At 34.5% G+C, this 25,937-nt stretch overlaps 1 protein-coding gene across 2 annotated transcripts in view; it reads right to left on the bottom strand.

Moving 5' to 3' along the window:
- PRKD1 (protein kinase D1) overlaps positions 1–25,937 on the bottom strand; it is a 142,263-nt gene that overhangs the window by 72,410 nt on the left and 43,916 nt on the right. The window contains exons 2-4 of one of the 2 annotated variants that reach the window (XM_021716226.1): positions 15,746–15,877; positions 14,211–14,371; positions 6,415–6,438 (exon numbers count right to left, since the gene is read on the bottom strand). In XM_021716226.1, coding sequence (XP_021571901.1) covers positions 6,415–6,438; positions 14,211–14,371; positions 15,746–15,877 — 317 coding nt within the window. The remainder of the gene's footprint in view (positions 1–6,414; positions 6,439–14,210; positions 14,372–15,745; positions 15,878–25,937) is intronic. The other variant, XM_021716227.1, reaches the window with a different exon arrangement.

Below are 25,937 nucleotides of genomic sequence, written 5' to 3'. Positions count from 1 at the left end.
TACAGTAAATTGGAGAGGACAGGCTCAGTACCACTGCTCAAATACTAATAGTTGCTATATGAGTGTGTAAACCCAGTGTCATTAGACACTTTTAGTTTTTTTTAAAGCATAAAATCTAAGAGTGTTATGAAAGAACTCTATTTAGATGTGGGCAACTCAAAAAAAAATGATTACGTCTGAGCCATGGATGTTTTCTAGAACATAATAACTAGCTGAATAAATAACTTCTATTGTATAACCATTACCCCGCTGGCGTCTACTTTCATATTCAGGTGCTAACACACAAAAAATCCTAGCACAACTGCGTAAAAACAGATCCAAACAAATATTAATCCTTTATTCCAAAAGTTTTAAGATCTAGCATTTTTAGACTCTAATTCAAAGAACAGTGCAGAAAAAGACCTTAAGATAGTTCTCTCCTATGGCCATCAACATGGAGCTATCTAATTTAACTCCTGGGGCAAATCCTACCAATTCAGATGCTATAGGACATATAAAAACCAGGAAATAGCATTCTCTCTCACTCAATGAGTTCACTATCCAGTAGAATCCTAGACACAGCATAACTGTTATTATTGACTTTTATATTTGTTCTTCCCCTCTTTCCGCTTAGATGGTTCCTCCTTAGTCTTCAGATTTCAGTTCACATATCCCCTCCCTGAGAGTCTCTAGACCAACTAACTCATTATCTACTCTACCTCTACACTAGGTGACTCTCTGTCACCTCATCCTATTTCCTCTGAAGTCATTATTGCACCCTGCAACTGTCTTATTTACTTCTTTGTTTAGTGGGTTTTTATTGTCTCACTTTAATAGAACATAAGTTTCATAAAGATAGGATTTTGACAATTTTGTTCATCACCATATCACCAAATTCAGGAATGCTGTTTCACACAGAACAAATACCAGTATATATGAAGGTTTGAAGAAAAGATAAACCATATCCTTGGTGGAAGGGAAAGAGTCACTCAGGGAAGGGGTTTCCCGAAAAAACTTAATTGTGTGACCCCCACAGTAAATCTTGCCATGCAGTGACTATGTTCTGTATTATTAGTAATTAAAATTGTGTTCAGGACAATTAGGTCCTCAGAATCTTCAGACTGCCCAGAGATTTCTTTTACATACTCTGAAACCTGTTTGTCCCACTTGTGAATGATTATCTAACCCCACCTATAGTGGCTGCTAGTAAAACATTGCTGCGAGTGCTGTCTGAGACTGACCACTTTCTGACGCAAAAAGAAACAACCATCTCCTTTCAAGAACACTTAGATGAATATATTACTTCTCACCAGGAATCAGGGATTTTTCCAGCACAGAGAAGTTCTCTGGCAACAGTCAAATATGAAAACCCCTGAGAAATGGAGTTCACATAATAACACAAGTGTTTCCAGGTCCTATAATTCAGCTGGTAGAAGGGAGGATATTTGGTGAGCTTCAAATCGCTTGGTGATATTCTGATTCTACAGCCCTTGAACTACCTGACAAATACCCTAAATATATAACATAAATAAAAGCTAATCAACACCTTTTCATAACAGTGAAAAGGATTGCTACAGAGTAGGCAAAAAAAAAAAAAAAAAAAATCCAAAAAACAAAACAAAAAAATCCCAAAAAGAACTGTTCCCACTGCTAGGTGGTGACAGATGCTGTGTTTTACAGTGGAGAATACATTTCTGAATGTTTGCAGCAATTTGTGAATGCTTTCAAAGTAATATATATAATTTCTTATTAAAAATACAAGGTAGTCTTGCATATTACATTAATTTTTATATTGCTCCATTCCTTTTGAGTAAGCAAAAATGAGGGATAAAGAAACCCTTCCTACTTTTTTAAGTGAGCCACCCTTTGCAGGGAAAGCACCAGACCTATTCAAGAATTACTGCAAATTATATGCACTGTTGTTTCAAAATGTCAATTTCCAACATTCTATAAATCTGTGGGCTCCTGGAGGAAAGGGGATATATAATGTAAGTAGGATTACCTCTCTTTTTACTGAAGGCAATGCAAATTTAATGTCATGTACTTTAAATGTATGACATAAAAATGGGGCACTTCTACTGAGAGAGAAAATAACTGCATGTTGACAACTTCTGCTTTGGGGCTTCATGTGCCAGACTTGATCTACACATAGAAAGTGAACTGGTCAGTAAACAGATTATGTAAATAAAATCAAGGACAATAATTTTAGAAACAAGCCATCCCATAGTATTGACCCTTGTCCAGATAGACAGGGACGTGGCCAGGGTATATGAGCTCACTGTAAAGCTGAATGAAATAGTCTGGAAAGAGACGGCTGCATTGATAACTGCCTTAGAGACATCAAGGAGAGGTTGGAACAGCATTCCATAAATACAGTCCAAGGATACAAAGAGTAAAGCTTCTCTCTTCAGAATGACCCATGAGGATAACTTCATAGTATTTTCTATAATCTTGGCTTATAACAGTCAAAGGTGAACATGTAGTGTTGTGTGTGTGTCTGCGTGTATATGCAAATGTATTCCTGGAACAATGTAGTAAGACCAAAGACTAGATTTCAATGAAACACAAGTCAAAAAAGAGAAGGAAGAAAAAGGTAATGAATTTTTCCTTTACCTACCCCTCTCCTGCAAAAATAACTTAGAGTTTTAAAAATACAGGCAGTCTAATTTCAGTCTTCCACTGTCCTCTCTCCTTTTCATATTATTTCTTCTACACAAATCTTTCTTTTCTGGGTAGGTACATTCACGAGGACACATGAACTCTCAAAGGGAGCAACCTTTTTAAACATATTACTCAGCTAAGAGCTTGGTACTTATGAGTGGTCAGGAATTAAAGGAGAAGTCTTATACCTGGCTCAGCCTGGCACAATATTAGATGGACATTAAGTAAATGCCTGTTATCGACACCAGTGGAGAGCTCTGTTTTGTGTCTTGAAGGTAGTATCATGGAGCCTGCGGTACTTTGCCTGAGGGAAGCATAGGCCCTTCAGAGATCCAATTGTTCAGAAGAACTATATATTTGTACATGTGGAAAAATGTCCCCTTAACCCTCAGCAGCGTTCATGAAGAACTTTCTTGTAGTGTTCATATTTATAATTACACATCTGTAAGTTTTTGTTCAGAACTTGAATTATTAATGTACATATGTGGCAAACCGGGTCTGTTGAATGAAATCAGGTAATAGCACAAAGTAGGCTTCACAATCTTATTAACTTTAGTCAGGGGCTCTTTACCCACGAACCACCACTGCACATACTCTTCTGACTCTCAGGAGGTAGGGAAGTGCTGGTTAGAAAATTCTTGGACATCTTTCCTCACTGAAAGTGTTTACTGCCCAGGTTTGAATTTGAAAAACTAGTGGCTATATTGGAAAATATCCGGGAAAATAGTCATTTAGGCAGAAAATATCATCATAGTTTCATTGAAGATTAAAAATAGCTTTTTTTCATTATGTGCTCATTTGAAAAGAATCTACTTTGATCATTATAAAGTGTACCAGGATCATAGCCAATTATAAATAATGTAATGCTGGTATTCTTTTGATTTCACTTTTTAAAAAAAATAAACAAAATCCGTAACTGAGTGAATCATTTTTGGGGAAAGATTTTCTAGGAAAGTATGCAGCCATGAGTTCTTTGTAGTACAATGCTTGTCTTAATTAAATGTGATTCAAGTAAACTTTATGAAAATTAGAGCAATCTATGGGAAAATTGTTATTTAGAAAATATGCACTCACATAAAAAGTTAAACTGGATATCTTTCAAATTTATCAAAACTAAAGGATGTAAAATATGAAGATTAAAGAGTATTGAAAATTTAAACTTTTACAACTTTTTGAAGAACTGTTTACCAGGGTATATCACGCATTTGAATATAAGAATATAACCTACGAATTCATTCAACTAATGTTTATTGAGAATCTATTAATACTTTTACAAAGTGCAAAAAATACATAAGGATGTGTATGCCAGCATTGCTTAAAATTAAAAAAATCAGCTGGGCTCCGTGGCTCAGCCTGTAATCCCGCACTTTGGGAGGCAGAGGTGAGTGGATTGCCTGAGCCCGCGGGTTCAAGACCTGCCTGGGCAACTTGGCAAGACCTCATCTCTACAATAAATCAAAAAATTAGCCGGGCGTGGTAGCGCGCGCCTGTAGTTCCAGCTACTTGGAAGGCTGAGGCGGAAGGATCGCCGGAGCACAGCAGGTCGAGGCTGCGGTGGCCGGGAGCGGCCACTGCACTCCAGTCTGAGCGACAGAGTGAGACTCCAACTCAAAAAAAAAAAAAAATTTAAAAATCGTTATCTCATAGTCTAGAGATAATTGTCAATATCCTTGATTTATTGCCTTTGTTCTATATTATTTTCACCCCAAAGCAGTGTATTTATCTGTAATTGTTGATCCTCACAATTGCATATGAACATCTTTCCACATTAGTAGCTGTAGTCTATGGGATTCACTCCCAATGACTGTAGTGATGTCCACTTGCCAACTGACCCAATAAACACATTTATATGTAAATTCCCTATGTGCAAGAATGTCACCTGTTCCATCACAGTCAAATACCCTAGAACAGTAGCTAGCATATACTAGGTTCTCAACTGATATTGGTTGAAAATTAAAAAATAAAAGATAGGAGAGACTGACTACATAGACAAATATATTTTAGATGTAATACCATCAAGCTTTTACAAAGACATACACTATACTTATTTGTTGGCATACTGTCTCCACAAGCTCCATGAGGGGAAAGAATTTATAAATTTTTGTATTCTTTTACACGTTAGGGTTGCAAACCTGAAAGTGTACATTGACCAGGACATGCTGTACACAAAGCAATGACCCGGTTTCTATAACAATTCTGCTACTTGCAAAATTGTTTCTAAAATATTTCTCTGATAAAATTTTGGGCAAATTTTATGCATGAGTTTCTTCCAAGACATTTATAAAGAGACAAGTCTGGTATCTTTTTGACAAACTAGATACAAACAAAGTTCAAGAAAAACAGCTCATGCAGAAAATCCATCTTATTTCCATTAGGAGCCATTCTGTAAAAGGCTGCATGCCTCTAATTTGTACAACTTCCACAGAAAATCATACTCTTCAGTCCTCCTTTCTGCAATCTGTTCCCAATTGCAATGTGGGAGAAGGAAGTGAAAGATGCTTCCCATTCTTTGGCTTCATGCCCAAAGAATTATTTGAAGGGAAAGTTACTAATTCACATTTAAAATTCTCTCTAGAAGACATTTTAAATTACAAATGAAATTTACAAGAATATAAAAAAATTACACTTACCTAGCTTTTCCAGTGAACTTTTCTAAGTAGGACACTTTCTTAACAAGGATTATTTTCCAAAAATAGGAATTTTCTATTATTGAAGCAGATTTCTTTGTTTCATATCTTATGAATAAGAAATCTTGACTCATCAATTTTAATCAAACCAGAATATGTTCTGGTTGTGTTTTCATAAGTTTCCTTTGTTGGAGTTACCTTAACAAGACCACCTTAGAATGGACACTAATAAGGGTATTTGAAATGCATATTTTCATAAGGAAAAATAATAGTATGTCAACTCTTAATTGGCCAGAAGAACAGAAATAAAGAACTAAACATTAACAAGCAAACTTGTCAAAACAAGTCATCTCAGGAAGAGCACAGTTGTATGCTATGCTTGAATACTTGACCTAACATTCAGGTTATTAATTGCTCAAAATAGAAAAAAAAAAACTGTCAATTTTTTGGAGGAGAACTTAATGAAAACATTTTTGAAGGTAATTTGTGTCTTGTCCATATATAATTTCTGCTTGGATTGAGAGACTGATACTTCCACTTGCAGGTCATCTTTTTAAAAAATAATTAATAGATCATGACAATACATAAGGATTAAAAGATCCTTTCTTTAAAAAGGAAGCTCAGGAACTACAAAAAACAGTATAGTCATCTTCAGGCAGTCTTAGTTTTGCTCCTCACAGTGCCAAAAAACCCATGCATATTGGGATGGTGTCCTCATTATGCATGGTTCTGTGGTGCCTGGGATTAGGATATAGTTCCAATATGCACAAGATTTGGTTAACATGGTACCATGTGACGACTGACTGCATTCTGTTTTATTCTCAATCTGTCTGCTCAGTTTCATAGAAAAGACACTAATGTTATAAAATCAAACAATCGGAGGACAAAATTTGACCTAACAAACCTAATTCTATCACTCTCCCGACTCCATTGTTCTTTGTCTTGTTGAGGACTGTAAAAAATTAAACAACAACAAAAACCTGTGGTCTTACTGCAGTTCAGTGGGTTGAACTCTGAGCTAAACTCTGGCCTGATTATTCTCACTGAGACAATACAGACAATTGTCTGATATCAACCTAATATTATAATGTTGGTTTGCAAAAGACGGTGAAGCACATTCTTAGTGTCAAGTAGTGTTAATACCTACCTCAAAGCCAGGACTCACAGGAGACTGAAACATGAAGTTGGGAGAGCAAAAAAGCAGGAAAGGTGCAGAAGAAAAGAAGAAAAAGACAGGGAAACAATGTTATTTGAGGAAAGTAATGCATATCACTCAATAATGTTTCATATAAGCATGTTTTTTAATAAAAAGAAAAAATGTTACACTAATTGGTCTTTATGACCACAGGGACATTTGAGTTAGAAACTACTTTTAACATTTGACTGGAACCACAGACATTAAGTCCAAATTGCAAAAACACAGTTTACAGTTATGAACTGGTAGAGGTACAAAAAGAAATCATTTATTATGGTCTCAGAGATGAAAGATGGTTCTTTCACCTTGGTGATAATAAATTATAGTCAAAATGAAGCATTTTTGACCTTTAAGTGAAAGATTAGATTTCCTTCAAAATAATTCATCCTCTCAATGGGAAAAGAAAGAAAAAGGTCATCAAAGTAATCAAATGTTACATAGTTGTTATCTGCCCGAAGGCCAGAATAAGCTGATGAATAATCAGTATCAGTCAGTGGTTTCCAAACCTGGAAAGTCCAAATAGTGGGTTAGAGTTTTAATGAGAGAAATATGCCAATAGTGCATTCTTTGCTCATTTTAGAGTCTTTGTTGCATATAATTGTTTTCTATCTGATTTCATTCAAGCTTGAGATATAATTCAAAAGAAGAAGGGTTATTCTGGATTATGTTTTTAAAGAGAAGGAGTAACAATGAGAAATATAAGACACAGCTTGATTAAGTAGATAACACTTAACTGGCAACTTATACTGAATACGTTCTTTTTTATCCTCGTTCCCTCAAGCTTTTTTGGGCAGCTCTATCTGATAATTGGAAGCCAAATCAAAACCAAAATAAAGTTCACTCTATGCTTAACAAAAAATGCCTGACTGTGTTTTGAAATGTGATTTTTCCTCCCATTATTGAATAAACTACCACACATTGAGAAAAATCCTACTGTTTTCTGAATCGCCATATCATCATTTGTAATCTACAGCTAACCCATTTGTCAGAAACTCGGGAAGTCATGTACATTTAGAGTGAGGTTCTGCCAAGATTAATTCTTATCTAGTAATATCTGCTACATTTCTGGATTGACATGAAGTAAGTGCAGAACTCGAGGGCAACAATCACCCACTATTTAAACAGTGAGACGCTCACTATTCGAGCAAATCCAAACATGACTTTTGAGAATTCCTCTAAGTTATCATTTCCCATGTGCATGTTTCTCACACAAGAATATCATGAGTTTTATGGGGGGGGGAGGATTTTATATTTGAGTCAATTTAGGAACACTAATTTCACTATCACAAGTCTTCTCAGACCCTTAATTGGGCTTAATAATTATAGTGATGTCCAAGACTAGGGTGAACCAAGAAGCATTTCCCAATCTTGTGATCAAGTTTTTAAAATTTTATATTGGAATATTTAATGGCACTATTATTTTGAAGAAAAATTTTATGAAATCCACAAATAGTTCTATACTTTACCCTGCTACCAAATCATAATCACCAAAAATGTTCATAGCTCACCAATGAAAAGAAAGTCACTTACTCCATTAGTAGTTAGTTGTAAATTATAACACAGGTTTATTTCTTTGAATAAAAATCATATGAATTATAGTTTTGCATCTGTGGTCAAGTTTATTCGACATATAAGTGCTATGTACTTTATTATAGTATAGCATATTACTTTTTATTTAGCACCCAAATGTGTTTCCTATCATTAAGTAATGTAAATTATATAACCCCATTTTATTTTAACTGACTGATAGAAATCTCAGAACTTAATCGAATTATTAATTATTCTGATATAATATTTCACTCTTTTCTCACATGACCTGTGGTGAAGAACCCCAATAACTTTATGATTTGCTATTTGGGATAACCATTGCTATCATCATTTGAAAACATTTTTATTTAGGTAAATTTATACGATGTAAAGTATACAAAATTCTAGGTATACGGTTTGATAAAGTTTTGCATGTATATACACCCATGAAACCTCTACCCAGATCAAGATATAGACTATTTCCAGCATCCTAGAAAGCTCACTTACACCCACTCTCAGTTGGCATTCCGCCTTAGTTTGATTCTAAAGTAGCTCACCATAAATTGGTTTTACTTGATCTAAACTTCATACACTGGATTCCCAAGTATATACTCTTTTCTGTCTGACTTCTTTCTTTAAATATTATTTTTTAGATTCATCCATGCTTTTGAGTGAATGACTAATTCATTAATTTCATCTCTGTAACATTCATATATTCCACTGTGTGACTACACAACTATTTGCTTCTAGTTTTTATCCATAAGGAATAAAAATGTCAAAAACATCTTGTCATTTATCTTTCTGTGCATGCTCTACACATTTCTGTTGAATATAAACCTAGAAGTAGACTGCTGAGTCACATGAAATGCATGTGTTCAGCTGAAGAAAATAACTACCAACCAGTTTTCCAAAGTTGTGGCATCAATACACATTCCCAGTAGTAGTATATATACATTCCAGTTGCTTAGTATCTTCACCAGTACTTGTTATTTTCAGGTTTTCTTCCGGTGTTAATTATTCTGGCATAGATATAACTCATTATAGATTTTAAACTCTGCAATAACTAAAGATATTAAGCACACTTTCATGTTTATTGGCTATCTTCTTTTGTAAAATGCTGTTCAAGTATTTTGTTATATTTTAAACAAAGTTGTCGGCCTTCCAAGTTTTTTGTAAATATAACCTCTGGATTTTTTTTTATATAATTCATTTATTGAAAATGTCTTTTTCCCATTCTGTTACTTACTTTCCCACTCTCTTAATTATATGTTTTTATGAAAAAGATTTCTTAATTTTAATGATGTCTAATTTATCAGTCTTTTACCTTTTACTCAAGTCATCAGTGACTTGAGTTCTGTTTTAAAAAGCTTTTCTTACCCTTAGTTCTTGCGGATATTCTTCTGTTGCTTCCTAAAAGTGCCCAATCTACCTAGAATTGATTTTGTATATGATGTAGGGCAGGATTAGGATTCATATTTTCCATATAAATATACAATTGATCTCAGAAATATGTTTTGAAAAGACCATCATTTTCTCATAGCAGTTTTATCCTTGTCATACATCAGTTGGCCTGAATATATGCATAGTTTCTGAGCTCTATTATGTTTCATTGGTATATTTTTCTATCCTTGTGTAATACCACATTGTCTTAACACTTAATACATTATACTTAACATTGTGTAATACTACCTTGTCTTAACTGTGGCTTTATAGAATGTTTGGGAAATCTCTAGTTTTGTTCTATACCAGGGCTTATCATCAGCTTTAGCCCTATTGACATTTTGGGCGGGATACTTATTTGTTATAGGAGGCTACCCTGTGTACTGATCTCTCTGTGATTCGTCTCTCAAATCCTTGGTTGTTCTTGGATGCCTTCAAATAGTGCTTTTTTCTATTCTGTCATATTTTATTCAGTTCTTTAAATTGTTCCTCATGAGAGATTTTACAATAAAAGTTTCTTTTTCGTATCTATGAGTAGGAGTACTAGAATGTAATATTAACTTTTTGCCTAAGACTAAATCTCACCTAGTGTGATTTCAGTTGGCTTTGACTTTTCCCAAATGCCACAAGGACAAATGTAAATAAAAACAAAAAGATGAGTAAAGTATAGAGAAACAATTTAATTATCTTATCTTGACTTCTACAGTTGTCCAAAAGTTCTTAAAATTTATATTATCTTGATAAGTATACTTATATATGTAATAAGACAGAGTTTTTCTATTGATTCCTTCTATTACTAGTGATAGTTTACAAAAAGAAATATATTCCCACAAAATTGTTATAAATCGACTGAATATTAGATTTTTTTAAGAAGATGAACTGTTTTATGGTTAGCTTAATGGATATAGTTTACTGCCAAAGTTGGTGACAAATAGTTTGCCATGTGATTTATGCTGCTATTTTTTCCTACCTTAGCAGCATTATAGAAATCTGAGAATCAATTTCTGTGTACAAAATGGATAAATTAACTAAATTACCAATGCCTTAATCTGTATCTGAAATGAGGATTGTATTATCAAAATTGCTAATAAATTATGGGACAGAAAATGCTGTTTTCTTACATATGAGAAAAAAATCTGAACATACTTATCATGGCAGACTTGCAAAATGGAGAGTCTAGTGGCATTAATGAGCAATGCCATCTTTACATCAGTCATTATTCTTTTCAGAAATGGGACATATTTTTATTATATATAGAACCAAAGGGTTTCCCTCCTATTGACATAATGCCTCTTACTAAACATTCATCATAAATTTTAAACTATAGTCACTGGCCCTTTTTGTCTTGCCTCAGGTTAAAAAGGGAATATGCTTGCCCTCCAAGCATGGCTAGGTAGAACAGGGTGTTTTTGTTTCTACAAAAAGTAGCCAAGAGATGAACAGAGGTAACAGGAAAATATGTGCCTTCCTCAAGGTGATTCAAGGTTTTCTAATTTCTCAGGGACTGGATAAAAAGAGAGACATCGTGCAGGATCCACAAGGACACAAAGGGCTTTGATGCATATAAAATTTGATTTTGAGAGCCAATGTGCCAAACAGTGTCACCCACATCATTTCCAAAGTTACCTCTTATTTGAAGTTTACCTGAAGGGCATTTTGAAGTTTATGAAAGCTTATGATTCAATATTTTATCGAAGTCTCCTACAATCCCTAAATTTTCTCATATCATTAATGTCTGATTTGATCACAATTTTGCAAGCATTCTTGACAGACATGGTTAAAATCTGATTTTAAAATTATATTTATAAAATGTTCTTAAGCATTCTACTACAAATAAATTCCATTCAGCCATAAAGCACTAATGTATTTTTATATTTCATATAAGATATAGCTTGCAATCAAGTAATTCAAATAGTTATATATTTGTAAATAAAGCAATTGAATGTTTTGGTTTAAAAATGGAAAAATCTGACCGGACATGGTGGCTTATACCTGTAATCCCAGCACTTTGGGAGGCCAAGGTGGGAGGATCACTTGAGACCAGGATTTTAAGACCAGCCTGGGCAACATAGCAAGTCTTCATCTCCGAAAGAAAGAAAGAAAGAGAAGGAAGGAAGGAAGGAAGGAAGGAAGGAAGGAAGGAAGGAAAGGAAAGAAAGAAAGAAAGAAAGAAAGAAAGAAAGAAAGAAAGAAAGAAAGAAAGAAAGAAAGAAAGAAAAAGATTAGCTAGGTGCTGTGGCGGGATCCAGGAGCCCCAGCAACTAGGGAGGCTGAGGTGGAAGGATGGCCTGAGTCCAGGAGTTTGAGGCTGTGGTGTGCTGTGATCGTGTCACTGTACTCCACCAAGGCAGCAAAGTGAGACTTTGACCAAAAAAAAAAAAAAGAAAAAGAAAAGAAAAAAGAAAAAACCCCCACAAAAATCTGTGTTAAATTGTAGTTATATAAGCTAAAGTATATTTATATACAAATTGTATATATTTAGATATATTTGTATATAACTTGAATGTATAAGAAAATGCAAACTTAAATCTAAATTATATATTTCATATGTTATGAAGTATATCTACATATGTGTGCATGTGTAATATATATAGACACACAGAAATGTGTATGTACATATATATTGATATATACATCCACATAAATGTTTATATGTATATGTTATATAAAATTGAGATAAGGTAAAAAGAAGTAATCTTGAGTGCTGGTTATATCTAGATTCTATTCTATTCTAGTGATTAACGACTTTAGAGCTTCAGATTTCTTGTGAGGTGTCAAACAATTTTTAAAAAGCTGTTTCTGGCAAAACTGAAAACAAGACATAATTAATGCACAATTTTATTTCTAAACTTATTTTTAAATGTCTGTTTTATAAACATTATGACTCTCAATAACTGTGCTTAAAAAGAAGAGTAACTGTGGTAACTTATAAAATCACTACTTGCAAAAATTCAGACTCAAAGAAATTCTGAGCTGGAAAGATAACATAGAGTTATTTTTAAAAATAAATAGATAATTTTTGATTTAGCTACATTTCAGTAAGAATATAATTAATATCAATTAATACAACTTTAGGAATAATATATAATCACACACATACATTCTGAATAATTGCAAAAATATAATATATTCTTCTAGCTATTGGTGGAATTTAATACCTTCCTTCCCCCAACAGGTTCACTTAATGATATGAGAGAGGCCCTCTCAAAAAACAGAATTTATTTATTAAAAATTCTGTATTTATTCTAACATGTTTAAACTTTAGTCACCCTTAAAATACCCTCTGATGCAATACACTTATCAAGATGCTTTTTCCACTGCTCAAAACAATTTTTGAACTTGTCAATGTTGATGCCTTTTAGAGCTTTTGCCATTTTTTGTTTCACCTCTTCCATATCTGCAAAACATTTTTCCCTTTGAGGAATTTTTTCATCAAGAAACAGACAAAAAAGTTTCCTGAGGTGAGATCGGGTGAATAGGAAGGGTGGAACACACAGGAGTCATGCTGTTTTTTGGCCAAAAACTGCTGAACACTCAGCATGGTATGGGCAGATGCATGGTCGTGGTGGAAAAACCAGTCACCTGTTTGCCACAACTTGGGATATTTCTTCCACAAATCATGATGCAACCTTCTCAAAACTTTCAGATAAAAACTTTGACCATTTGATCTGGAGGAAAAAATTTTGAGCATACTACAAGGGACCCACCCTCCTAAAGATAATTCTGATTTTGTGTGTATGTGTGTTTTGTGATATTGAAAACACACACACACAAAAACAAAACAAAGCTTTGTAAAAACAGAGTATATAATTTTCCTATTTATTAAAATGAGTATTTACTTGAATTATATGCCTGGTTTATGCTGTAACAAAATTTAGGTGATATAAAGATCACAGCAAAATATTTTTCAACAATGAAGTTATTAATGCAACTTCTTCTAGATGTCCTAAACATTTATTGACCTTATCCATTCCAAAACAGGTCTATTTAACCTAAATGTTTCAGTAATTAAAAATTCTTTTCTCTCTAATTGATTTTTACCATAACTAGATTATAGAGTCCTCATAATATCCATTGGGAGTTGGAGGGAGTAAATATGGGAAATTTAAAGCCTCAAACTATTAACAACCTATTTCAAAATAATGAATAAGTCACATAATTGTCACAATTTTTATGTGTTTTGAATGGCTGGAAAATCTAAATTTAACTTTCTTAAAGAATACTTAAACCATATCCAGAAGATATACAAATATATAAACGTATAGTTTTTAATCTACTGGAACTATTAAAAGTGTTATTTTTCTCAAAGGATTTATCAGTGTCTGACAATGAACCTGCAAGTATGCCAATAATGCTAAGCAATAAAGACATTCATAGTTTCGTAAGAGCAAATTTCAAGTTTTCCCCCAAAATATTCAGCCATGCCACAAATTCCTCTAATAATCTTCAGAGAACATTTTTTAAAATCTCTGGCTTCCAAATTTTGGCAAACTATGTTTTGCAACATTAACACATTAGTTCAAGCTGCTCGGGCCCTATGACCATGATAAAACCTTACATATTTTATAATTTCACTAAGCTCAGGGATAAAAGCAAACTCAAAACTGCTGGATATTTGAGGAAGAGCTGACCAATCTATAGCATAGGCCCTGAAGAAACACTGTCATTAACACCCTGACTGTGTCCTCCCTCCAGGCGCCCTGTCTTGGATTCACACTGTTATCACATCGTCCCACAGATTTCTCATGTAAACGGGGGAATGGGTAAACAGGAGGCTGTACCAGAAGGGGCTCGTCAGGGGCACTGGTGGAGAGTTCTGCAGATGACGTGCGGACAGTGCTGAGCCCAGTGAGGGAAACATTCGAGAGCCTTCTCCGCCTCACACCACTGCAATTGTTGGGGATTTTAAATGCACATCTCTTATGGTAATTCAGACCACATCCTGGAAAGGAAAAATAAAAATAACTTTTGATCAACCATAAATTAAAGAGTTATTCCAAAATTAGTTGTGAAGTAGGAATATTTAAAAACATGAATGCTTCCGTTTTTCTTGAGGCTGTTTGAGAATTCATGTTTTCTTTAAGCATTCTTTGATTTGATTTTTTTCCAATTTGTTAATAGGTTTTCAACAAACTCTTATTTTATTGGACAAACTCAGTAATTACATTGTTTATCATCTTTTGAAATGTTCTGTGATATAATGGACTTGGGCTTTGAGGGTCTAGCAAAACAAAACTCCTGATCGATTATATGTGTCAACCTTCAGTTGTCACATGTTCGAATGGGAGTGGACACATAAGGGAATATTAACCACAGTGCATCACAACTTTTAGACAGTTTGATTTAAATACCGGCTCTGTAACTTGCTTGTATATGTGGCCTTGAACAAATTACTTCACCACAGTTACTCTGTCTGTAAAAAGGAGGCGGTAATAACTACCTGTAAAATTATCAACAAGATATGTAAAACACCTCACATGCTGGTTTTCACATGGTAGGTGATCGATAACTGGAAGCAGATTTCCCAATTAGGGAAGTATCATTTTCTTTTCAATATTCCACTATTCATAATTCCTCACGCAGCTGGAGTCTACTGCTCAAAATTTCCCCACTTGTCACATAGCAGGTTGGACAAATTTTTGTAAAACTGAGTTTCTTCTAGAACTCTTAACCTCCCTCCTTACAGACAGAAATTCAAAAACTGCGGTTAGCTTACTTATAGGCTGCAATGTAAATGTTCAGTTATATTGATCAAAGTTCAAAAAGATCTATGTCCTTCAGCCCGAAGAGAATAGGATATAATTGGATAAATGTTTACAATTATATCGTGTGTCCTACCACCTTGAATTGTGCAGTTCAAGTAGTTCTTTCCACAAGGTATGATAAAACAAGGGTATTGGTATAGGCATGCAGGTGCAAATTCCAGTTTACCAATCAACTGCGGAGTCACTTGGGATGGCTTGATTAACCTCTTGAATCTCCGCTCATTTTAACAACCATGTATTGAATACCTACTGTTCAATTTCTGGTTTACTTAAGATGCAAATTTTATTTTTTGCCTGTTGCTAAAACACCCAATATACTATAGGAAAGAAACATACACACACGATAAAGAGGAAAAGATGAGAGAATCGGGGTTCGCAGATCAAAATAAGTATGTTAAAGATAGGAAATTTAAATAAATGAACAGAGTAGAATCCATGTACCCACCAAATGACTGAAAGGTGCTTTTTAGGGAAAGACACTGCTGTCAAGGGCACAACATAAGCACATAGCTTCAGCATGCATTCAACTTGTGGGGGCGGAAATAACTTACCTTCACATTTAAGGCCTTGCCGCACCAGCCCCCACAGCATTTCTCCACAGTGATCACAGAAAGCTGGAGCTCTGTATGAATGAACAAAGAGAGCGTGGGGCCGAATCTGAAAGTCTTCAAAAGTGGCAGAAGCTGTAAAAAACAGTAACATCGAAAGTAAATTGAATGCATACCCTGAACTATAAATAAGTATAAAAGATAATAAATATGCAAAGGCTATAACTTTCTGGGTAAAGTTAGGGAAGATTAGGTGCAACACAGCTTGCACTTTTCAGCCATTAAGCTTTATTCTTCTCATCCATAGTTGTACATGTGGTGGCATAGCCACCTTCTCTTCTACGTGCTTGACGAAGTTTCAGACCACTTTGAAAACAGCTTAAATACTAGGAGAAAGCATGAATGAAAGAATAAGTCAACTGATGTACAAACAACTGATGTTACTTAAAAATATTGTATCTTTCCTTTTCCTTAACTACGTCACAAAGGCATTCAAAAACGCTAATGAAAAGAAAAAGTTGATGAATTGAATTCAGACAGATCTGAAAATAGTGTACTTGAGTATGATGATGAAGAGGAACAACTGAAAAACAGGTAAGAATCTGAACAGCCTCTTCTTGGAGGAATAGAAATCTCTTGGGCAACATAATTTAGTATTTAAACCATGGCCAATCAATAACCAAGCAGCCGCTCCACCAATATGCTAAGAAGAGGGATTTAATACATACGCTGGTGAGTTGCAGGCCACTTTTTGAGAAATACACATTGGCAAATCATATTTGTGCTGTAGGGTACAGTATTACTTATTGTTGCTTAATCTATATGTTACTCATTTAGAATACTGAAATCCATTTTTTAAAAAAACCACACTATTCCATTTAATATTTGTATTATATTATAAAAGTAGTTCATGCTTTGTTTTCTCAAATCAAGAAATACAAAGGTATAGAGAACTGAGACTGAAAGATGAACCCTTCTCTCAAAGTTCTAATATAAAGCGGTGGATCTTTCCTGACCTATTTGCATGCATGAGCCCTATGTTATGGCTGCACAGTATAGTACAAAGACTGCTGTCCTGGACTTTAAGTTTTATTCAAAGAGAATATGGGGGGAAACTTAGGCCTTAAATATGTCCTTGTGATCAGCCTTCCCTTCCTTTCACCCTCAGCCGAATTAAACATAGGAGATTGTTTACTAAGTTTTTTGCCACATCAAGATTCACAATATTATAGGCAATGCTTACTGTAAGTAAATCAGTAAAAAGGTGTGCTTTGGGTGCCAATCAGCTTCTTTGGTGGTTTGGCCAAAATGTGTCTAATCCGGGAAACAGGAAATCCCTTTCAAACTGGTCTCCCATACTCATGTACAAAATTTGTTTTTAAAATATCAAAAAAAGAGATAAAGAAAATATTTTATGGTAACTATCAACTCCTAGCTTCTCCCCTGGCCCCCAAAGTCATCCCTCAGGACCAAACAACTATGACAATTCTATGACAGCAATTAGTTCAATAATTACTGTAGTTTTCAAAATAAGGAACATTAGAATTTGACAATACAAATACCTAGCTGCATTCAGACATTTTTGGAATTAATCAGAAAGAATATAAATAAACTAAACACTTTCAATGACACACACCCCCCCCAATTTATGTCAGGTAAATTTGTTTTTTCATGTTTTGAAGGGGATTAACATTCATAAGCAGTTAGCACCCTTGACTTATGTTTAAATGCCATATTTCTAAAGTTCAATTTTAATATTCTCCTGTTAATTTTAGAATAATTAAATACATTTTTAAAATAAAACTACTAAGTGTGGTGAGGTTTTACATCCATTTGAAATCAAAGCACAACATCCATTCATTATGAATTTACCTGTTCTGCACCCTGGGGGAAATCAGCATTAGTTGAGTGTATGCATGCCGTCTCATCTAATCACAAAATTGCACTTCAGAGATAATCACTTAGCACAGGAAAACAAAGTGAATGCTGTAATCCCATTTCATTTAAGTTTAGGAATCAAAATGGACAGATAAGAATAGGAATATTAAAGTGTCTAGAGATTCCAAGACAGGAACAATGTGCTATCTGTCAGTCTGTCATAATCAATCAGCCGACCTAAATTAAAACCATATGACAGGGCAACAAACTAAACACAATGGGCCCCTTATACTGGTATTTGTGTCTCTCTGATTTGCTCTATTCACAGCCCATTGTTAAACTCCAGTGTGCAAGAGAAGAGAAAATGACATGCTTTTCTTAGTCACTGAGCATTTGAAACAGGTAATTGAGCCAAAACCCCGAAGATAATCAGTAGTTCTTTTAAGGTTCATTATAAATTGTTGCACAAAATGGAGTAAACTGTTTGGTTAGCAATATGGAAGGAATGAGCTTTCTGAAACAAAATAAATAATCTCTGAAGGTCAAAATTATTTGCATAATAAAATAAAATGATGTCAGATATTCCAAGATTTTCGGTCATTTAACTGATAATTTTGGCAATGGGAGAAGCATTAACTCTTTCTGGCTATGACAAGTTAGAACTGATATAAACAGAAGAAATGTTTAACCAATTGCAAACATCATACCATTCAATTTTTAAAAAGCAATTTCTGAGGTAGATACTATTATTATCCCCATTTTACAGATGAGAAAACTGATACTCAGGAATTAAGGAGCTCCACTGGTTAACACAGGATCTGGACTCAGGCAGTCCTGACACCAGAACTACAAACTCTCTCAGCCACTATTACTCAACTTATCATAGTTCTTTGACCAGGAAAACACTATGGATTATAAACTGCACCTTTATTTTATGTGTCACTGGAAACGATTTTTTTAAACATTGCAATTAAATATGTGTAGCACATAACCCACTGTAACATCCATCCTTATCTCAGAGATGTTAAAAATGTTGGGGAAATAAGAGTCCATAAAGGCAAAGAATGAAATAAATCCAGATTTCAAGATCAAAAATTATTTTAATATACTGTCTGCATGGACTCCATGTTTAGAAATCCTTCTTGTCTAAATAAGAGTTAGGAACAATAATTTATATTTAAATTTTTATGAAAATCAAAGGAAATGCAAAATGACAGTCTATCGGAGCTTTGTGTCTACAGGATAATCATGTCACCATATTGAATTGGTTAGTTTGGCCCAAAGCAAAACATCTTGAAATTTTTTAAAGCTGCAGAGCTTTGTTATGGATATATTCATTTTTCCTCAGCCTCTGGAGTATTGAAAATAGATTTTGTAAATATCTCAAATTATTAGAAAGTCCTTAATTTGGGGCCCCTAACTTGTACTTAGCGGTCATAGTTCTAAAAGCAAGCTTTTAAAACTAAGACATTTTCACATATTTAAGTAGGCGAACCAGTCCTAATAACTTCAAGGTAATATAGCTGATTTATGTTATGTTTTATTAATGTATGTAGAACCTGCTAGGTAATATAGCATATGTTGGAAATAGAAAATATGACTAAGGATTTTGAATTGTTGTTGAATATTCAAAATCAAAATGAGAGTGACAGATCCATAAATAATCATAATAGAAAATGTAAGAATGGAATATAAAACAAAGGGTGGGTAAGTTTGCCTGGGTCTGTCAGGAAACACTTCATGGAGAAGAGACACCATACAGAATCTCAAAGGATGAAGAGTATTCTGAAAAACGGAGAATGAGATACAGAAGATAGGAAGCTTTTATATGTAGCCTTATTTTACTTAATTATACTCATAAGCAACTTAGAGGATTATCTACATATTTCATTACAATTATTGTGGGTTCTTGGTACTTCATCATCTTTGGTGCATTGCCAGGGTAGTCAGCAAGAATAACTCCAAATTGTCCATGAGGCAGGCAACTGAGAGATGACAAGAGATTAATTCCACGCTATGGTGGCCATGGTATGCGACATTGCTTGTAAAATTAAATCTGCACATATCCATACTCTCCTTCTCCCTACCCAGTACACATATATCAAATGCCCTGAGGTTGGTCATTTTTTCCTGCTATCTCTATTGATCCCAGTCTCTTCAAGCCACTTTTATTCAGATTCTCCCTTCAAGCCACCTTTGTTCAAATTAATCTTACATTTCAAATTTTTGTTTCACCTGGAAAGATCTAGAGTTGAAAAGACCTCACAGCTCTCCAACAAGAACATTCAATAAATTCTGTTAGTGAGACACTTGCAATAACATCTTCCATGTGGGTGAAGAAACAAAGAAGGAATGTCCATTTTTGCCTTTATATCTGACCAGAAAATCATTAGTGAGATGCAATGATGGGAACTTAGGAGCCTGTGAGTAAATTATTCTGGAAATCTTAGCAGCCAAAAGGAAAAACAAAACAAACCTGTAACATGTATTTAGATATGTTGATTAATCAGCTCAGAAGTTTCTGGGAAATTATTTTATAAATCCATGGTCAGAAACTCAAAAAAATACAGCTCCAAAATAAATAAACAGATCTTACAAGCCAGATTAATAATACAATAAGAAGTTGTCCTAATTAGGAAGAAAAAGGGGTGATAATTAGATAAACTGATGTGACTCCCCAGTGAACAGTCTGATAAGTTCATATTCAGAAAGGGAATGCATCAAGGACAGAAGGAGCGGTACAGTCAGCCTGGATGCAAGTGGCTCCAGCCAGAGAACCACCCTAGAATGGACAAAAGTAGGAAAGAGCTAAAGCTTTCAAAAGCTAAAAAGGAACAAAAGGCCTTTCAGCTGTGTTTCATGTGAAAGAATGAGGCAGAGATAGGCCTGAGCCACAGAAATAAATAGTTTAATGTTAATAGACAAAACAGAAAAAACTAAACTAGTCAATTGTAATTGTGTTTCTATCTTTTCTAGAAAAGAGTACCATCTCTAAAGAAAAAAAAAAAACAGGAAGAAGTATCACACCAAAGAAGAAAATGAAGTTTAGAATTAAGGAACAGATTATCTAAGGGCTTTAAATAAATTTTTTTCAATAGGCCCAAATGAATTATATATGAGGACTTAAAAGCTTATTTTTAATCTTAAGAAAATATCTATCTCAATATTCTAACAGAATATCATTGGACTTAATGAAATTATTCTAAAATCTTTCTGTAAGGAGGATAAGAAATATTCGAAGGGAAAAAATTTAATAGGAAAGTAATGAAGAAATTTATCCCTACTTGATATCAAAGTACTCTATAAATGATGACATTTAAAAATATGTGATGGATATGTATAACAGGAGAGATCAAAAAGAAAAAATTAATAACACACAAATCGACTCTATGTATATATTTAAACTAGGATAAAAGAGATATAATAGATCAATGCAAAAGGGAAAGATTATGTTTAAATAATTAACAATTAGTAACAATTAGCAACTTGGGGGGAAACACAATTTAAAAATGTATCGTCTGCATTATACCTGATGAATAAAAAAATTAAATAACATATCAAACCATAGAAAAACTACAAGGGAACAGAGTGAATGCATATCACACCTCTGGAGAGAGAATGATTTAAAAGAGGAGTTTATAAATCTGCAAAGTGATGGAAGACATCAAATGAAAAAGATTCATTAGCATAATCATGTAGCAGGCACTACTGGTTAACTTGCCAGAGTCCTATAATAGTCTCTTTTACTTAGCATAACTACAATACTTACATAGCTACAATAGGTTTACTTATACTAATTATATATTCCTGGTCACAGAGAGCTAATTATTTTTTAATACCTAACAGGTATACAGAACATAATTACTAACATTGAAGGCATGATACCATGCCTGCAAGGTGACAAGGCCTATGGTCTATTGTGAAAATTAAGAAAGTTAAGAGGTATTCATTCCTGATCAGAAATTAATTCTTTTTCCTCCCTCCCTTTGTCCTCCTCCTCCTACTCCTCCTTTCACTTTCTCTCTCCATCTCCCTCTCCTTCTCTCCTTTCTTCTCCCTTCTCCCTCCCTCTTCCCCTCTCCCTCTCCCTCTTTTTATACTAGAAGAAAGTAGCTGGAGAGTAGGGATGCAGTTCTAACACCCTGCTCAAGAAGTAGCTTAGGATTCACTCGTGAACCCAGGGAGTTACAGTGACCACATGAGGGATCTTTCATCTCTTTTCCAGACAGCCGAGCTCCATGGCTGTTGCAGAACATCTGCTTTAGAAGCAGCAATGCCTCCTGCCTGGAAGATGCTGCTAGAAGAAAATAGCTACAAAACATACACAATTTTTATTTGTCAATTAAAAATATATTTATTTAAAACAGCTACAAAGTGGAAACTTATATTGCTAAAGGAAGACAGAGTCACAGAATGGAATTATTTTATATCAACTGCCACCATTCTAAATTGGCCAAAGACACTTGCCTAACACACTTTTTGCTCCACCCATTTCTGACGCATGCTTTCTGGTCTTTCACACCAAACTTTCCTTCTGTTTTGCGTGCAGTTACCCCTCCTGAGCTAACTCCCACCCAACCCACACTTCAGCTCAGTGCCCCCTGCTCTGGGAAGACATCTGCGATATGATCTCCCCCAACTAGAGGGGTAGACTGCCCTTTGATCTATTCTATAGACTCCTGGGCACACTGCTACCATAAAATGTGTCACTGACTACTACTACCTGTGTTTATCTGTTCATCTGACATCACAGATTGCTGAAGGATAGAGACCACAATTTCTTTGACTGTATATGCACTTATTAAAGTGATCAATTAATGCTCGTGGTTCAGTAAATAAAGTAATACCTTTAAAACTCATGTTACTTGCCTGCAGTACTAAGATTCTACATTTTACGTTCAAATAATCTGTAAATATTGTATATCAAGTTCAAAAGAAAAGCTCACCAGAATTTGGATTATACTTTAAAAAGCATCTAGCAACGCTTTCCAGAGATGGTGTCAGTGGTAATGAAAAGTGTGAACAGAGTGCCAGGGCAGACCTGGACTCTAATCCTGATCACAGCAAATGAGTGACCTGGGAGAAGCTTCTTTACCTCTCTGAACCTCAATATCTCTTTCTATGAAACTGGCTAAGTGAAACTGATCTCACTGGACACAAAGTGATGAACATAGTCCTTGGCATAAAAGTGAGACCTGTCAAAAAAGTTATTTGCATAATGAAGAAGAGTATGAACTTTGTAGTCATTAACACCAGGGTTTGAAACCCAGTTATTACCATATTCTTTATAATTATCATTATTATCACAGTCTTCAATACTCATGAAGGAGAATATTGTTTGTAAGTCTATTGCCAAACCAGGGCAATTACAAACTAAGGGCTATAAAAACTAGCATTATTTGTTCCCTCTGCTACCTTATCAAGAATATGTTTCCACTCCAGAGGAAATTGCTTTCTATCCACTGTTCTGGTTAACACTAATTAAAGGGAGCTGAGTCCATACGGCTGTATCTAGTTTCTTCTCTAAAATGAATCAATTAACAGTTGGGAATTGCAGTGGGGAAAGAAGGGTCACCATATCCTGATGTGACTGAATGACAAATGCCACAGCTGGAAAGAGATTAGAGAGCATCTCAGGTCAAGAAAGAATATAAATGGTTGCCCCATGTGTCCAACATAGAGGAAAAAGAAAATTAAGTAAAAATGTCATGGAGTCAAATTCTAGCTAATGAGTGCAAGCTCTGCAGGCACACTGAATAGAGGGAAAGAAAGGTCAAGTCTGTTTCTTAGAAAGCTCCATCGTGTACAGGAGACTTTAAACCTTTAAAAGGATAATGACCTAATTTACATGAAGAACACTAGCATACAAATTGCCCGTTAAATTTATTACAAAAGGTTGGTAGACAAAGGCTAGGTGCAGTATTATACAGAAATATTCTGATAGGCAGCCGGGCTTCTTGGGAAAAACAGCATCACAGTTGTCAAACACATTTGCACACAGAGACACCAGGCCGAGGTCCTATGTGCTTTGCTTCAAGTTTCTCTGTCTCACTGTACTCTTCATAAAAACAGATGTTTATTTTTGATTCATGAACAGCAAAACCCTTAAAAACTGTGAAATCTGCTGAGTATTTCCACTCCAGAAGAAGCAACAGTTCAACAACTGCTGAACTCAGTTGAACACCTGTTGATCAGGCACCTGCTGTATGCAGGAATAGTTCTGCCAGCAGCTCAGGGGCACTGAAAGTGGGAACTTGGTACTGAGAGACTCCTCCTATTCTTTAAGAAGAATAAAGCTGGCCAATTCTGTTGGTCCATTCTGGTTCACTAGAATAAAAGAATTTATTAATTGAAAATCTGGTTTTATGCCTTTTAGTCAGGTATATTGAGATGTAATTTGCATAAAGTTAAATTTACTCTTGTTGGTGTGCATTCTTGATAAACATGCAATCAAGACCACGATTGAGATATAGAACAATTTTATCACCAGTCCCGCAAGTTTTCTGTGTCGCTTTGTAGACAATTCTTCTTCACCCTCACTTCTTTTGACAACCACTGATGTATTTTCTGTCCCTTTTCCAATATATTATATCATATAAATGCAGCCTTCTGAATCTAACTTCTTTCAGTATAATGCATTTGAAAGTCATCCATATTGTTGTATTCATCTACTGTTCATTCCCCTTTATTGCTGGGTATTTCATTTTGTTGATAATCCACAGGTTTTTTTGCCCGTTCACCAATCAAATCCTTTCAAGAGCATCAGTTTACTCATCTACTAATGGGAATTGAGGAAGGTAGAAATCAAATGTCCAGAGCAGCAGCCTCCCGTGAGATGGATATGTTTATTTTTGCCAGTACAGGTCATTTACAACATGAGGACTTTATTGTGGAAAACCGTCTTCTTTTTACAACACTGGGTAGCATATGACTTTTAGTGTCAGATAACATGGCTTCATTGCTGTTTTTACTTACCACTTATAAGATGCAGAACTCTCTATAGCCATTTTCCTCATCTTTGAAATGAGAACAATTCTTAACTTAAAGAATAGTTAACATAATCCTTTAAATGTGAAAACATTTAAAGTATAGTACTTGTATCTATAACATGGTCGTATGCAAAATATAGTAAAATATGATAGACATATTTTCAAACATGCATATGCTATAATAATCATTTTCTTGCACCATTTGCAAAAACATATTCAAAATGGATCACAGATTAAATATAAAACCTAAACTATAAAACTGTTAAAAGATAAGCTAGGAAAATATGCTTACCTTGGTTTAAGCAAAGATTTCTTAGATACAACATCAAAAGCATGACTCATTTTAAACACTGACAGACAATTAAAACATAAAACTTTAAAACAATGCAATGGGATGTAAATTTTTAAAATTCAAAATGTCTGATATTTGAAAGACCTATATAGAAAACAAAGAAGACCAGACACAGTGAATCACATCTACAATCTCAGACACTTGGTAGGCTCAAGGGGGAGGATTATTTGAGGCTATGAGTTCGAGATCAGTCTAAGCAATATTTTGAGACACTCATCTCTTAAAAAATATGAAGAGAAAAATCTTAAGTTGAGAGAAAATGTTTGCAATTTTTTTTTTTTGGTTAAAGGATTTGTACCCAAAATATATAAAGAACTCAACAATATTGAAGTAAATAAAATTTAAAAATAGGTCAAAGATTTTAAAGGATAGTTGACCATAAAAGCTACATGGATAGCATAAGCATATGAAATCTAGATCATTGTGATACATTGTGATTCAGTGGGCTTTGGTAAACTAGTTGGAATCATAATCACCATTTATAATATTATTTAAGTCACAGAATTATTCTGTACGCTAAACATTTAATCTATTCATTAGTGTGTTTTAAGACATAACTCAGTCATAGGCTAGGCTATATTTGTTTTAGGATCTTATATCGCATTCCATCTTCGTAACTGAAATCACACTCTTTGGTCTTTCTTAAAGGAATATTTGGAAAGTCAAGACTTCATGACCAATTTTTAGAAAACACCCCAAGTAACTACAGATGATGATTTTTAATCGAGAATTTACTATTTTAGTCAGATTTTAATTCAATTTGTGCAACAATATTCATTTATTTTTAAATTTTTTTAGAGAGAGGGTATTGCTCTGTCGCCCAGGCTAGATAGAGTGCAGTGGTACAATCTTAGCTCATTGCAGCCTTGAACACCTGGACTCAAGCGATCCTCACACTTCAGCCTTCTGCACAGCTAGGACTACAGTGTTGCACCACCCAATCTGGCTATTTTTTTATTTTTGTTTTAGATTCAGA

The sequence above is a fragment of the Carlito syrichta genome, unplaced genomic scaffold (assembly GCF_000164805.1).
Source record: "Carlito syrichta isolate Samal-C Ts95f unplaced genomic scaffold, Tarsius_syrichta-2.0.1 Scaffold308421, whole genome shotgun sequence".
Classification (NCBI taxonomy): Eukaryota; Metazoa; Chordata; class Mammalia; order Primates; family Tarsiidae; genus Carlito; species Carlito syrichta.
The sequence above is the reverse complement of the archived record's forward strand: the minus strand, read 5'-3'. Positions and strand labels throughout refer to the sequence as shown.